Source organism: Pleurodeles waltl, chromosome 4_1, assembly GCF_031143425.1.
Source record: "Pleurodeles waltl isolate 20211129_DDA chromosome 4_1, aPleWal1.hap1.20221129, whole genome shotgun sequence".
In the NCBI taxonomy this organism is placed as follows: Eukaryota; Metazoa; Chordata; class Amphibia; order Caudata; family Salamandridae; genus Pleurodeles; species Pleurodeles waltl.
The window spans coordinates 765,244,733-765,259,052 of record NC_090442.1 but is presented as its reverse complement, the minus strand read 5'-3'; the positions used below and the strand labels follow the sequence as shown (position 1 = coordinate 765,259,052).

The 14,320-nt window shown below is 48.3% G+C and overlaps 1 protein-coding gene across 1 annotated transcript in view; it reads right to left on the bottom strand.

The window, feature by feature from the left end:
• The window catches only part of LOC138288127 (uncharacterized), a 139,590-nt gene that overhangs the window by 54,720 nt on the left and 70,550 nt on the right, over window positions 1-14,320 (bottom strand). The window contains exon 7 of the mRNA XM_069229386.1: window positions 3,582-3,766. Coding sequence (XP_069085487.1) covers window positions 3,582-3,766 — 185 coding nt within the window. The remainder of the gene's footprint in view (window positions 1-3,581; window positions 3,767-14,320) is intronic.

Genomic DNA, 14,320 nt, shown 5'->3' with positions numbered 1-14,320 from the left:
GTCAGATGGTCCTCCGGATTTAGGCTGTGGGCGTCATGTTGGTCAGGAGGGGTCAACCCATGGTGGACACAAGGTCAGAATCATCTGGGGACATGCTCTGGACCAGTGGGCCACCTGGACACGGGCCATGGGCGTCGGGTGCAGAGTTGCAAGGACTCTCAGATCTGGGGCAGTTCTGGAGTCTTTTGCTGGAGTTTCTTTCTGGAAAGGGCCGCTGTCCACAGGAGAGCCTGGTCCACTGGTGTGCAGGTATTCTTCTTGAGGCTTTTAAGAGGTCACTGGTCCTGCGGGATGCGTCTCCTTTTTTGTAGCAGGGCTTCAGAAGCTGGAGACAGGCCTGTAGTGCTGGGGCCAGGTCAGTTGGTGTCTTCAGTCTTCTCTGCTGGGGGTCAGCTTAGCAGCCCTTCAGCTTGTCATCTTCTTGAGGTCACCAGTAATCTGATGAGCTAGGTTCAGGGGAGCCCTTAATCCTGGATGTAGGGGCGTGGCTTAACCCTTCTGATGTCCACTCCCTTTGGGGAGGGGGACACAGACTTAACCCGATTGGTCCCTCTCTTCCAAACCAAAATGGAGGACTTTGCAAAAAGAGGACCACTTCAGCTTTGGACACCTTAGGTGTGGTCTTAGCTGAAGTGGTCCCTCCTCCTTGTTTTTTTTCCCAATTTTCTCACCGGACTTGCCGCCAAAAGTGGGGCTTTGTCCAGGGTGTGGGCATCTCCACTAGCTAGAGTGCCCTAGGGCACTGTAACAAGAGGCCTGAGCCTTTCAGGCTCACCACCAGGGGTTACAGTTCCTGCAGGCGCGAGGTGTGAAGCACCTCCACCCAGTGCAGGCTTTGTTTCTGGCCACAGAGAGCTCAAAGGCTCTCACCCCATGTGGTTAGAAACTCATCTGGAAGTGGCAGGCTGGAACAGACCAGTCAGTCCTGCACTAGAAGGTTGGCTAAAATACAGGGGGCATCCCTAAGATGCCCTCTGGGTGTATTTTTCAATAAATCCAACACTGGCATCAGTGTGGGTTCATTGTGCTGATAAGTGTGATACCAAACTTCCCAGACATTAGTGAAGCCATCACGGAGCAGTGAAGTTCGTCATGACAAACTCCCAGCCCATGTATTTTATATGGCCACACTGCACTTACAATGTCTAAGAATGTACTTAGACACACATTAGGGGCATATTGCTACTGCAGCTATGCCCTCACCTGTAGTATAGTGCACCCTGCCTTAGGGATGTAAGGCCTGCTAGAGGGGTGACTTACCTATGCCACAGGCAGTGGTTTGTGGGTATTGCACCCTGAGAGGGGCTCCATGTTGACTGTGTTGTTCTTCCCACCAACACACACAAGCTGCAATGGCAGTTTGCATGTGCTTGGTGAGGGGTCCCTTAGGGTGGCATAATACATGCTGCAGCCCTTGGGGACCTTCCCTGGCCACAGAGCCCTTGGTACCTTTTACAAGGGACATAGCTATAGGCCAGGGGTGTGCCAGTTGGGGGAAACAATGGTACAGTTTTGGAAAAGAACACTGGTGATGAGGCCTGGTTAGCACGATCCCAGCACACTCTCAGTAAAGTCAGTATCAATATCAGGCAAAACATGGAGGTAACCATGCTAAAAGGGGCATGTTCCTACATATACTTTCCTGGTATTCATGAGTATAGTGAGCTGGTAAGCGGCATAATAGATTGGAAAATGTTTCGAAAGGTTACTGTAGTGGAATTTATGGCCTCTAAAAGGATGGTTAACGGGAAACATAGGTGACAAGCTGGAAGTGGTAGGTTAGGTGTATTTGAATGTTAGGTTGTTACTAAAGTCATGTCATCTGTCTATTACTCTTCTAACATTTCTTTGGAGTACAAGGGGTGAGCTAGTGTACCCGTTTACAGTTTCTAGACGAAATCATTGCAACGTTCAATATAAACCTGGTTTCACTCAATATAATGTAAGAACATAAAAAAATAAATGCATATGATTGGACTTTATTTGGCCTTCACATTAGGGCAATAAGGATGAATGTACTGTAAGGTGACTTGGGGTGGAGGGGGGAGGTTAAGAAGCTGTAAGTCATAAGAAAATTATATTTTTATTCATGCACTGACACTTTCAAGTAATAGATTAAGTAATGAAGGGGAGGAAATGTGTTTTGGTGAAAATAAAACAAGAGAAAACGCAAAGACAAGGAAATAATAATTAAAAAGGAGGAAAACAAATTAAAGTCACAGTGTATTACAAAAATACTCAGTGGGAATCTTCAATTTTCTTCCTATTTTGTTCGGCATTTCCGAAATCATTTGTGTTAGAACAATAAGGAAAAGCATCATTATTTTTGCTTGTGTTTGTTTCTAACACGTTTTGAAGTTATGTTCTTTACAAACCAGAGTAGGAACGAAGTTTTGTGAAATTTAGTTGCATAGAGATTTACGTAATATGTGAAAGAATTGTGTTAAGAGCACGGCTTATTATTTCAGAAATAAAATGCGGTGGTGGTGGTGGTGGTGGTGGTGGTGGTGGTGGTGGTGGTGGTGGTGGTGGTGGTGGTGGTGGCGGTGGTGGTGGTGACGATGACGGTGACGATGACGATGACGATGACGATGACGATGACGATGACGATCATCATCATCATGATCATCATCATGATCATCATCATGATCATCATCATGATCATCATCATCATGGGCAGGTTGTAGCGGCTGTCTGCGGCGTTCCAGTGAGGACCAACACCAAAGTGACTTAGATTTACTAATTAGACTTCCCACATCACTGCACATCGGCACAACAGGGTTTAGAATCCTGGGCTGTTATTAAGAATCCTTCTGCCTTCTTGCATTGTAGTTTTGGAAGCATTCGAGTTGAGAACTAGACTATAATGCATTGTTAAAGGCAAGCCCAGAAGTGGTAAAGTGGTGTGCTCTAGAAAATACATTTTCTGGTGAAATTTACGATTCTCCAGAGACGAGGAGTATAGAGAGCATAACTGATTCTTTCGAAAAAATATTTTTGAAAAATTATACAGAGCCCTCTTCTTTCAAAGGGGCTGTACGGTTTGATTGCAATCTCTCACCAAAGAAAGAATTCCACAATGCGGTTCACCAGGAATAGTTTAATATATATTAAAAAAAAAAATTAGTGGTATTTTTAGACTATAATCCTCGGTCCGAGGGTCACGGACCTTTATGCAGAGGTGTGTTAGGAGATACTCAAAGAACATGGATAATGGAGAACATCAGGTTTGGGAGTCCAGTAGTTAGTCCGTGGCTGGTCGGTAGATGAAGAAAAGTTACATATGCAGGTTTTTCCCTAAAGCTGTGCAGACAAAAAATTATTTTTAGGACAGGCCAGTCCAGACTTGCAATGCTAGAATACTTGCTTAATATTTTTTTACCTTTTACAAGTAACCGAGCATTGCCTAAGCCTGGCACTGGAAGTTCTGAAATGAGGATGGCAAGGTGTCACAAGGCCAAACATTCCAAGGGGACGGGGAAACCCAAGGAACAGTCACTGATGGCGTGGCTGATTTCATCCAGTGTGTGTGTGAAAGAGCGTGTACTGAGCAGCTCCCATAGGTAGCTGTTTTGCATTACCTCTTTCGGGTTCTTTCTGTGGTCAGGTGCAGAATATCCAACCGACTTTAGTTCTGGTTCCTCCTTTATAAGAACAGATTTCGTCTTAGTCTGCTGCAAGCTGCTGCCTTCACCCCCACCCCAACTACCGATACTTGAAGGGCTAAACATCTGGGTCTGTCCCTCAGGCATCTCTGAATAAAAACCTGCAATGGAGGAAAAAGAGTGGAGATTACAATTGAGTTGTAAGTTATACAAAACTCAAAAGCTGAGCAACTGTGGGTACTGGAGAGATAACTGTGGTCTGTTATAGAGCGACTTTAAAGTACTAGTGACGGTACATTAATTACTAAAAGGGTTATTGTCTAAAATAACAATAACAATAATTAATAATTTGAGATACAAAGAAAAAGATGCACTTCAAGATTCTAATGTTATCTTCACTAAAGAATGGTCTTGTAGATGGATAACTCATCTCAACTGTTTCTAATCTGCAACAGATATGGTATCTAGATCTGTATGCAATAATCCAGAGTAGACATTACCCATAGTCTTACCTCTGAATATGAATCTTCCCGTGTGTAGGACGTTGGCTCTGTATGTGCTATTTCAAAGTAAGAAATAGCATGCACAGAGTCCAAGGGTTCCCCTTAGAGGTAAGATAGTGGCAAAAAGAGATAATACTAATGCTCTATTTTGTGGTAGTGTGGTCGAGCAGTAGGCTTATCAAAGGAGTAGTGTTAAGCATTTGTTGTACATACACAAGCAATAAATGAGGTACACACACTCAGAGACAATTCCAGGCCAATAGGTTGTTATAGAAAAATATATTTTCTTAGTTTATTTTAAGAACCACAGGTTCAAATTCTACATGTAATATCTCATTTGAAAGGTGTAAGGAAATGCCTCCTTGGCATGGTTACCCCCTGACTTTTTGCCTTTGCTGATGCTATGTTTTGAATTGAAAGTGTGCTGAGGCCTGCTAACCAGGCCCCAGCACCAGTGTTCTTTCCCTAACCTGTACTTTTGATTCCACAATTGGCACACCCTGGCATCCAGGTAAGTCCCTTGTAACTGGTACCCCTGGTACCAAGGGCCCTGATGCCAGGGAAGGTCTCTAAGGGCTGCAGCATATCTTATGCCACCCTGGGGACCCCTCACTCAGCACAGACACACTGCTTGCCAGCTTGTGTGTGCTGATGAGAACAAAACGAGTAAGTCGACATGGCACTCCCCTCAGGGTGCCATGCCAACCTCACACTGCCTATGCAGTATAGATAAGTCACCCCTCTAGTAGGCCTTACAGCCCTAAGGCAGGGTGCTCTATACCATAGGTGAGGGCACCAGTGCATGAGTACTGTGCCACTACAGTGTCTAAGCCAAACCTTTGACATTGTAAGTGCAGGGTTGCCATAAGAGTATATGGTCTGGGAGTCTGTCAAACACGGACTCCACAGCACCATAATGGCTACACTGAAAACTGGGAAGTTTGGTATCAAACTTCTCAGCACAATAAATGCACACTGATGCCAGTGTACATTTTATTGTGAAATACACCCCAGAGGGCACCTTAGAGGTGCCCCCTGAAACCTTAACCGACTATCTGTGTAGGCTGACTGGTTCCAGCAGCCTGCCACAACCAAGACATGTTGCTGGCCCCATGGGGAGAGTGCCTTTGTCACTCTGAGGCCAGTAACAAAGCCTGCACTGGGTGGAGATGCTATCACCTCCCCCAGGCAGGAGCTGTAACACCTGGCGGTGAGCCTCAAAGGCTTACCCCCTTTGTTCCAGCACCGCAGGGCACTCCAGCTAGTGAAGTTGCCGGCCCCCTCCGGCCACGGCCCCTCTTTTGGTGGCAAGACCGGAGGAGATAATGAGAACAACAAGGAGGAGTCACTGGCCAGTCAGGACAGCCCCTAAGGTGTCCTGAGCTGAAGTGACTCTAACTTTTAGAAATCCTCCATCTTGCAGATGGAGGATTCCCCAATAGGATTAGGGATGTGACCCCCCCTCCCCTTGGGAGGAGGCACAAAGAGGGTGTACCCACCCTCAGGGCTAGTAGCCATTGGCTACTAACCCCCCCAGACCTAAACACGCCCTTAAATTTAGTATTTAAGGGCTTCCCTGAACCTAAAGATTTAGATTCCTGAAACTACAAGAAGAAGAGGACTGCTGAGCTGAAAGACCCCCGCAGAGGAAGAAAAGAAGACACCAACTGCTTTGGCCCCAGACCTACCGGCCTGTCTCCTGCCTTCCAAAGAAACCTGCTCCAGCGACGCTTTCCCAAGGACCAGCGACCTCTGAATCCTCAGAGGACTGCCCTGCTTCAAGAAAGACCAGAAACTCCCGAGGACAGCGGCACTGCTCCAAAGGAACTGCAACTTTGTTACAGAGGAGCAGATTTAAAGACCCCTGCAATCCCTGCAAGAAGCGTGAGACTTGCAACACTGCACTCGGCGACCCCGACTCGACTGGTGGAGAACCAACACCTCAGGGAGGACCCTCCGGCGACTCCAAGACCGTGAGTAACAAAGTTGTCCCCCCTGATCCCCCACAGCGACGCCTGCAGAGGGAATCCCGAGGCTCCCCCTGACCGCGACTGCCTGAACCTAAAGTCCCGACGGCTGGAAAAGACCCTGAACCCACAGCCCCCAGCACCTGAAGGAACGGAACTTCTGTGCAGGAGTGACCCCCCCAGGAGGCCCTCTCCCTTGCCCAGGTGGTGGCTACCCCGAGGAGCCCCCCCCTTGCCTGCCTGCACCGCTGAAGAGACCCCTTGGTCTCCCAATGAAACCTACAGAGAACCCAACGCTTGTTTTCACACTGCACCCGGCCGCACCCGCGCTGCTGAGGGTGTACTTTTTGTGCTGACTTGTGTCCCCCCCTGGTGCCCTACAAAACCCCCCTGGTCTGCCCTCCGAAGACGCGGGTACTTACCTGCTGGCAGACCGGAACCGGGGCACCCCCTTCTCTCCATTGAAGCCTATGTGTTTTGGGCACCTCTTTGACCTCTGCACCTGACCGGCCCTGAGCTGCTGTGTGGTAACTTTGGGATTGTTCTGAACCCCCAACGGTGGGCTACCTTGGACCCAAACCTGAGACTTGTAAGGGATTTACTTACCTGCTAAAACTAACAATAACTTACCTCCCCCAGGAACTGTGAAAATTGCACCAAGTGTCCACTTTTAAAACAGCTATTTGTGTTTTATGTGAAAAGTATATATGCTACTGTAATTATTCAAAGTTCCTAAAATACTTACCTGCAATACCTTTCAAATGAGATATTACATGTAGAATTTGAACCTGTGGTTCTTAAAATAAACTAAGAAAATATATTTTTCTATAACAAAACCTATTGGCTGGATTTGTCTCTGAGTGTGTGTTCCTCATTTATTGCCTGTGTGTATGTACAACAAATGCTTAACACTACTCCTTTGATAAGCCTACTGCTCGACCACACTACCACAAAATAGAGCATTAGTATTATCTCTTTTTGCCACTATCTTACCTCTAAGGGGAACCCTTGGACTCTGTGCATACTATTCCTTACTTTGAAATAGTGCATACAGAGCCAACTTCCTACATTGGTGGATCAGCGGTGGGGTACAAGACTTTGCATTTGCCGGACTACTCAGCCAATACCTGATCACACGACAAATTCCAAAAATTGTCATTAGAAATTGATTTTTTGCAATTTGAAATTTTTCTAAATTCTTCAAAGTCCTGCTAGGGCCTTGTGTTAGTCCCTGTAAGCATTGCTTTTAGAGTTTAAAAGTTTGGTAAAAGTTTGAATTAGATTCTAGAACTAGTTTTAGATTCTTAAAAAGTATTCCAACTTTTAGAAGCATAATGTCTAGTGCAGAGATGAATGTGGTGGAACTCGACACCACACCTTACCTCCATCTTAAGATGAGGGAGCTAAGGTCACTCTGTAAAATAAAGAAAATAGCAATGGGCCCCAGACCTTCCAAACTACAGCTCCAGGAGCTGTTGGCAGAGTTTGAAAAGGCCAACCCCTCTGAGGATGGCAACTCAGAGGATGATGATGGTGACTTGGAGGGTGATTCCCCCCCTACCAGTCCTATCTAGGGAGGACAGGGCCTCTCAAGCTCTGACTCAAAGCATAATAGTCAGAGATGCTGGCTCCCTCACAGGAGGGACCAACCTCTCTGAAATCACTGAGGATAACTCCAGTGAAGAAGACATCCAGTTAGCCAGGATGGCCAAAAGATTGGCTTTGGAAAGACAGATCCTAGCCATAGAAAGGGAAAGACAAGAGATGGGCCTAGGACCCATCAATGGTGGCAGCAACATAAATAGGGTCAGAGATTCTCCTGACATGTTGAAAATCCCTAAAGGGATTGTAACTAAATATGAAGATGGTGATGACATCACCAAATGGTTCACAGCTTTTGAGAGGGCTTGTGTAACCAGAAAAGTGAACAAATCTCACTGGGGTGCTCTCCTTTGGGAAATGTTCACAGGAAAGTGTAGGGATAGACTCCTCACACTCTCTGGAAAAGATGCAGAATCTTATGACCTCATGAAGGGTACCCTGATTGAGGGCTTTGGATTCTCCACTGAGTATAGGATTAGATTCAGGGGGGCTCAAAAATCCTCGAGCCAGACCTGGGTTGACTTTGTAGACTACTCAGTAAAAACACTAGATGGTTGGATTCAAGGCAGTGGTGTAAGTAATTATGATGGGCTGTACAATTTGTTTGTGAAAGAACACCTATTAAGTAATTGTTTCAATGATAAACTGCATCAGCATCTGGTAGACCTAGGACCAATTTCTCCCCAAGAATTGGGAAAGAAGGCGGACCATTGGGTCAAGACTAGGGTGTCCAAAACTTCCACAGGGGGTGACCAAAAGAAAGGGGTCACAAAACCTCCCCAGGGGAAGGGTGGTGAGACAGCCAAAAACAAAAATAGTAAAGAGTCTTCTACAGGCCCCCAAAAACCTGCACAGGAGGGTGGGCCCAGAGCCTCTTCACAAAACAATTCTGGGTACAAGGGTAAAAACTTTGATCCCAAAAAGGCCTGGTGTCGTAGCTGTAGTCAGTCTGGACACCAAACTGGAGACAAGGCCTGTCCCAAGAAAAATACCACTTCAAACTCCACTCCAGCTAACACTGGAATGGCTAGTCTCCACGTGGGATCAACAGTGTGCCCAGAGCAAATCAGGTGTCACACTGAAGCTACATTAGTCTCTGAGGGTGGGGTGGATTTAGCCACACTGGCTGCCTGGCCCCCTAACATGCAAAAATACAGGCAGCAGCTCTTAATTAATGGGACAAGTGTAGAGGGCCTGAGGGATACAGGTGCCAGTGTCACTATGGTGACAGAGAAACTGGTTTCCCCTGGCCAATACCTGACTGGACAAACCTATCCAGTCACCAATGCTGACAATCAAACTAAAGTACATCCCATGGCAATGGTAACTTTAGAATGGGGAGGGGTCAATGGCCTGAAACCGGTGGTGGTCTCCTCAAATATCCCAGTAGACTGTTTGCTTGGAAATGACCTGGAGTCCTCAGCATGGGCTGAAGTAGAACTGAAAACCCATGCAGCCATGCTGGGTATCCCTGAGCTGTTGTGTGTCAAAACAAGGGCACAGTGCAAGGCACAGGGTGAAAAGGTAGAGCTGGAGTCTGGAAGAAAGGCCCAGCCTACCAAGAGAAAAGGAAAGTCAGCTGGGAAACCAGCTGCAACACAACAAGAAAAAGAGAGCCTCTCTTCTCAGGAAGAAGTTCTGCCCTCTGAGGGAACTGAGCCTATGGAGCTGGAACCTTACCAGGTTGAGCTCTTGGGCCCAGGGGGACCCTCAAGGGAAGAGTTGTGTAAGGGGCAAGAAACCTGTCCCTCTCTTGAAGGCCTTAGGCAGCAAGCTGCTGAAGAGTCCAAAGGCAAGAAAAATGAAACACTTAGGGTCTATTGGGAAGATGGACTCCTGTACACTGAGGCAAGAGATCCCAAACCTGGTGCCACTAGGAGAGTGGTAGTGCCTCAGGCGTTCAGAGAGTTTATTCTGACCTTAGCCCATGATATTCCCCTTGCTGGGCATTTGGGACAAACCAAGACGTGGGAGAGGTTAGTCAACCACTTCTACTGGCCCAACATGTCCCAGAAGGTTAAGGAGTTTTGCATCTCCTGTACCACCTGTCAAGCCAGTGGTAAGACAGGTGGACATCCAAAGGCCCCCCTCATTCCACTTCCAGTGGTGGGGGTCCCCTTTGAAAGAGTGGGTGTGGACATAGTGGGTCCACTTGAACCTCCCACAGCCTCAGGAAATATGTACATCCTAGTAGTAGTGGATCATGCTACTAGGTATCCTGAAGCTATTCCCCTTAGGTCGACTACTGCCCCTGCAGTAGCCAAGGCCCTCATTGGTATCTTTACCAGAGTGGGCTTCCCTAAGGAGGTGGTGTCTGACAGAGGTACCAACTTCATGTCAGCATACCTGAAACACATGTGGAATGAGTGTGGAGTGACTTATAAATTCACTACACCCTATCATCCACAAACTAATGGCCTTGTTGAGAGATTCAACAAGACATTAAAGGGCATGATCATGGGGCTCCCAAAAAAACTCAAAAGGAGATGGGATGTCTTCTTGCCATGTCTGCTTTTCGCTTACAGAGAGGTGCCTCAGAAGGGAGTAGGGTTCTCACCCTTTGAACTTCTGTTTGGCCACCCTGTAAGGGGACCACTTGCTCTTGTTAAAGAAGGCTGGGAGAGACCTCTTCATGAGCCTAAACAAGACATAGTGGACTATGTACTTGGCCTTCGCTCAAGGATGGCAGAGTACATGGAAAAGGCAAGCAAAAACCTTGAGGCCAGCCAACAGCTCCAGAAGTTTTGGTATGACCAAAAGGCTGCACTGGTTGAATTTCAACCAGGGCAGAAAGTTTGGGTTTTGGAGCCTGTGGCTCCCAGGGCACTTCAGGACAAATGGAGTGGCCCTTACCCAGTGCTAGAGAGGAAGAGTCAGGTCACCTACCTGGTAGACCTGGGCACAAGCAGGAGCCCCAAGAGGGTGATCCATGTGAACAGCCTTAAGCTCTTCCATGACAGGGCTGATGTAAATCTGTTAATGGTAACAGATGAGGATCAGGAAGCTCAGAGTGAACCTCTCCCTGATCTTCTGTCATCAAACCCTAATGATGGCTCAGTAGATGGAGTGATCTATTCAGACACCCTCTCTGGCCAACAGCAATCTGACTGTAGGAAAGTCCTGCAACAGTTTGCTGAGCTCTTTTCCCTAACCCCCTGGTCAGACACACCTGTGTACCCATGATGTGGACACAGGAGACAGCATGCCTGTCAAAAACAAAATATTCAGACAGTCTGATCAAGTTAAGGAAAGCATCAAGGTGGAAGTCCACAAGATGCTGGAATTGGGAGTAATTGAGCACTCTGACAGCCCCTGGGCTAGCCCAGTGGTCTTAGTCCCCAAACCTCACACCAAAGAAGGAAAGAGAGAGATGAGGTTTTGTGTGGACTACAGAGGACTTAACTCTGTCACCAAGACATATGCCCATCCCATTCCTAGAGCTGATGAGCTGATTGATAAATTAGGGGCTGCCAAATTCTTAAGTACCTTTGACTTAACAGCAGGGTACTGGCAAATCAAAATGGCCCCTGGAGCAAAAGAAAAAAGACAGCATTCTCCACACCTGATGGGCATTATCAGTTCACTGTTATGCCCTTTGGTTTAAAGAATGCCCCTGCCACCTTCCAAAGGTTGGTGAATCAAGTCCTTGCTGGCTTGGAGTCCTTCAGTGCAGCTTATCTTGACAATATTGCTGTCTTTAGCTCCAACTGGCAGGATCACCTGGTCCACCTGAAGAAGGTTTTGAAGGCCCTGCAATCTGCAGGCCTCTCTATCAAGGCATCCAAATGCCAGATAGGGCAGGGAACTGTGGTTTACTTGGGACACCTTGTAGGTGGAGGCCAAGTTCAGCCACTCCAGCCTAAGATCCAGACTATTCTGGATTGGCAGCTCCAAAAACCCAGACTCAAGTCAGGGCATTCCTTGGCTTGACTGGGTACTATAGGAGGTTTGTGAAGGGATATGGATCCATTGTGACAGCCCTCACAGAACTCACCTCCAAGAAAATGCCCAAGAAAGTAAACTGGACAGTAGAATGCCAACAGGCCTTTGACACCCTGAAACAAGCTATGTGCACAGCACCAGTTCTAAAAACTCCAGATTACTCCAAGCAGTTCATTGTGCAGACAGATGCCTCTGAACATGGGATAGGGGCAGTTTTGTCCCAAACAAATGATGATGGCCTTGACCAGCCTGTTGCTTTCATTAGCAGGAGGTTACTCCCCAGGGAGCAGCGTTGGAGTGCCATTGAGAGGGAGGCCTTTGCTGTGGTTTGGTCCCTGAAGAAGCTGAGACCATACCTCTTTGGTACTCACTTCCTAGTTCAGACTGACCACAGACCTCTCAGATGGCTGATGCAAATGAAAGGTGAAAATCCAAAACTGTTGAGGTGGTCCATCTCCCTACAGGGAATGGACTTTATAGTGGAACACAGACCTGGGACTGCCCATGCCAATACAGATGGCCTTTCCAGGTTCTTCCACTTAGAAAATGAAGACTCTCTTGGGAAAGGTTAGTCTCATCCTCTTTTGTTTGGGGGGGGGGGGGTTGTGTAAGGAAATGCCTCCTTGGCATGGTTACCCCCTGACTTTTTGCTTTTGCTGATGCTATGTTTTGAATTGAAAGTGTGCCGAGGCCTGCTAACCAGGCCCCAGCACCAGTGTTCTTTCCCTAACCTGTACTTTTGATTCCACAATTGGCACACCCTGGCATCCAGGTAAGTCCCTTGTAACTGGTACCCCTGGTACCAAGGGCCCTGATGTCAGGGAAGGTCTCTAAGGGCTGCAGCATATCTTATGCCACCCTGGGGACCCCTCACTCAGCACAGACACACTGCTTGCCAGCTTGTGTGCTGATGAGAACAAAACGAGTAAGTCGACATGGCACTCCCCTCAGGGTGCCATGCCAACCTCACACTGCCTATGCAGTATAGATAAGTCACCCCTCTAGTAGGCCTTACAGCCCTAAGGCAGGGTGCACTATACCATAGGTGAGGGCACCAGTGCATGAGTACTGTGCCTCTACAGTGTCTAAGCCAAACCTCCGACATTGTAAGTGCAGGGTAGCCATAAGAGTATATGGTCTGGGAGTCTGTCAAACACGGACTCCAAAGCACCATAATGGCTACACTGAAAACTGGGAAGTTTGGTATCAAACTTCTCAGCACAATAAATGCACACTGATGCCAGTGTACATTTTATTGTGAAATACACCCCAGAGGGCACCTTAGAGGTGCCCCCTGAAACCTTAACCGACTATCTGTGTAGGCTGACTGGTTCCAGCAGCCTGCCACAACCGAGACATGTTGCTGGCCCCATGGGGAGAGTGCCTTTGTCACTCTGAGGCCAGTAACAAAGCCTGCACTGGGTGGAGATGCGATCACCTCCCCCAGGCAGGAGCTTTAACACCTGGCGGTGAGCCTCAAAGGCTTACCCCCCTTTGTTCCAGCACCGCAGGGCACTCCAGCTAGTGGAGTTGCCTGCCCCCTCCGGCCACGGCCCCACTTTTGGCGGCAAGACCGGAGGAGATAATGAGAATAACAAGGAGGAGTCATTGGCCAGTCAGGACAGCACCTAAGGTGTCCTGAGCTGAAGTGACTAACTTTTAGAAATCCTCCATCTTGCAGATGGAGGATTCCCCAATAGGATTAGGGATGTGACCCCCTCCCCTTGGGAGGAGGCACAAAGAGGGTGTACCCACCCTCAGGGCTAGTAACCATTGGCTACTAACCCCCCAGACCTAAACACGCCCTTAAATTTAGTATTTAAGGGCTTCCCTGAACCTAAGAATTTAGATTCCTGAAACCTACAAGAAGAAGAAGACTGCTGAGCTGAAAGACCCCCGCAGAGGAAGAAAAGAAGACACCAACTGCTTTGGCCCCAGACCTACCGGTCTGTCTCCTGCCTTCCAAAGAAACCTGCTCCAGCGACGCTTTCCCAAGGACCAGCGACCTCTGAATCCTCAGAGGACTGCCCTGCTTCAAGAAAGACCAGAAACTTCAGAGGACAGCGGCACTGCTCCAAAGGAACTGCAACTTTGTTACAGAGGAGCAGATTTAAAGACCCCTGCAATCCCCGCAAGAAGCGTGAGACTTGCAACACTGCACCCGGCGACCCCGACTCGACTGGTGGAGAACCAACACCTCCGGGAGGACCCTCCGGCGACTCCAAGACCGTGAGTAACCAAAGTTGTCCCCCCTGATCCCCCACAGCGACGCCTGCAGAGGGAATCCCGAGGCTCCCCCTGACCGCGACTGCCTGAACCTAAAGTCCCGACGGCTGGAAAAGACCCTGCACCCGCAGCCCCCAGCACCTGAAGGAACGGAACTTCTGTGCAGGAGTGACCCCCAGGAGGCCCTCTCCCTTGCCCAGGTGGTGGCTACCCCGAGGAGCACCCCCCTTGCCTGCCTGCACCGCTGAAGAGACCCCTTCGTCTCCCATTGAAACCTACAAAGAACCCGACGCTTGTTTTCACACTGCACCCGGCCGCCCCTGCGCTGCTGAGGGAGTACTTTTTGTGCTGACTTGTGTCCCCCCCCGGTCCCCTACAAAACCCCCCTGGTCTGCCCTCCGAAGACGCGGGTTCAGAGCAACCCCAAAGTCACCACACCAGCAGCTCAGGGCCGGTCAGGTGCAGAGTTCAAAGT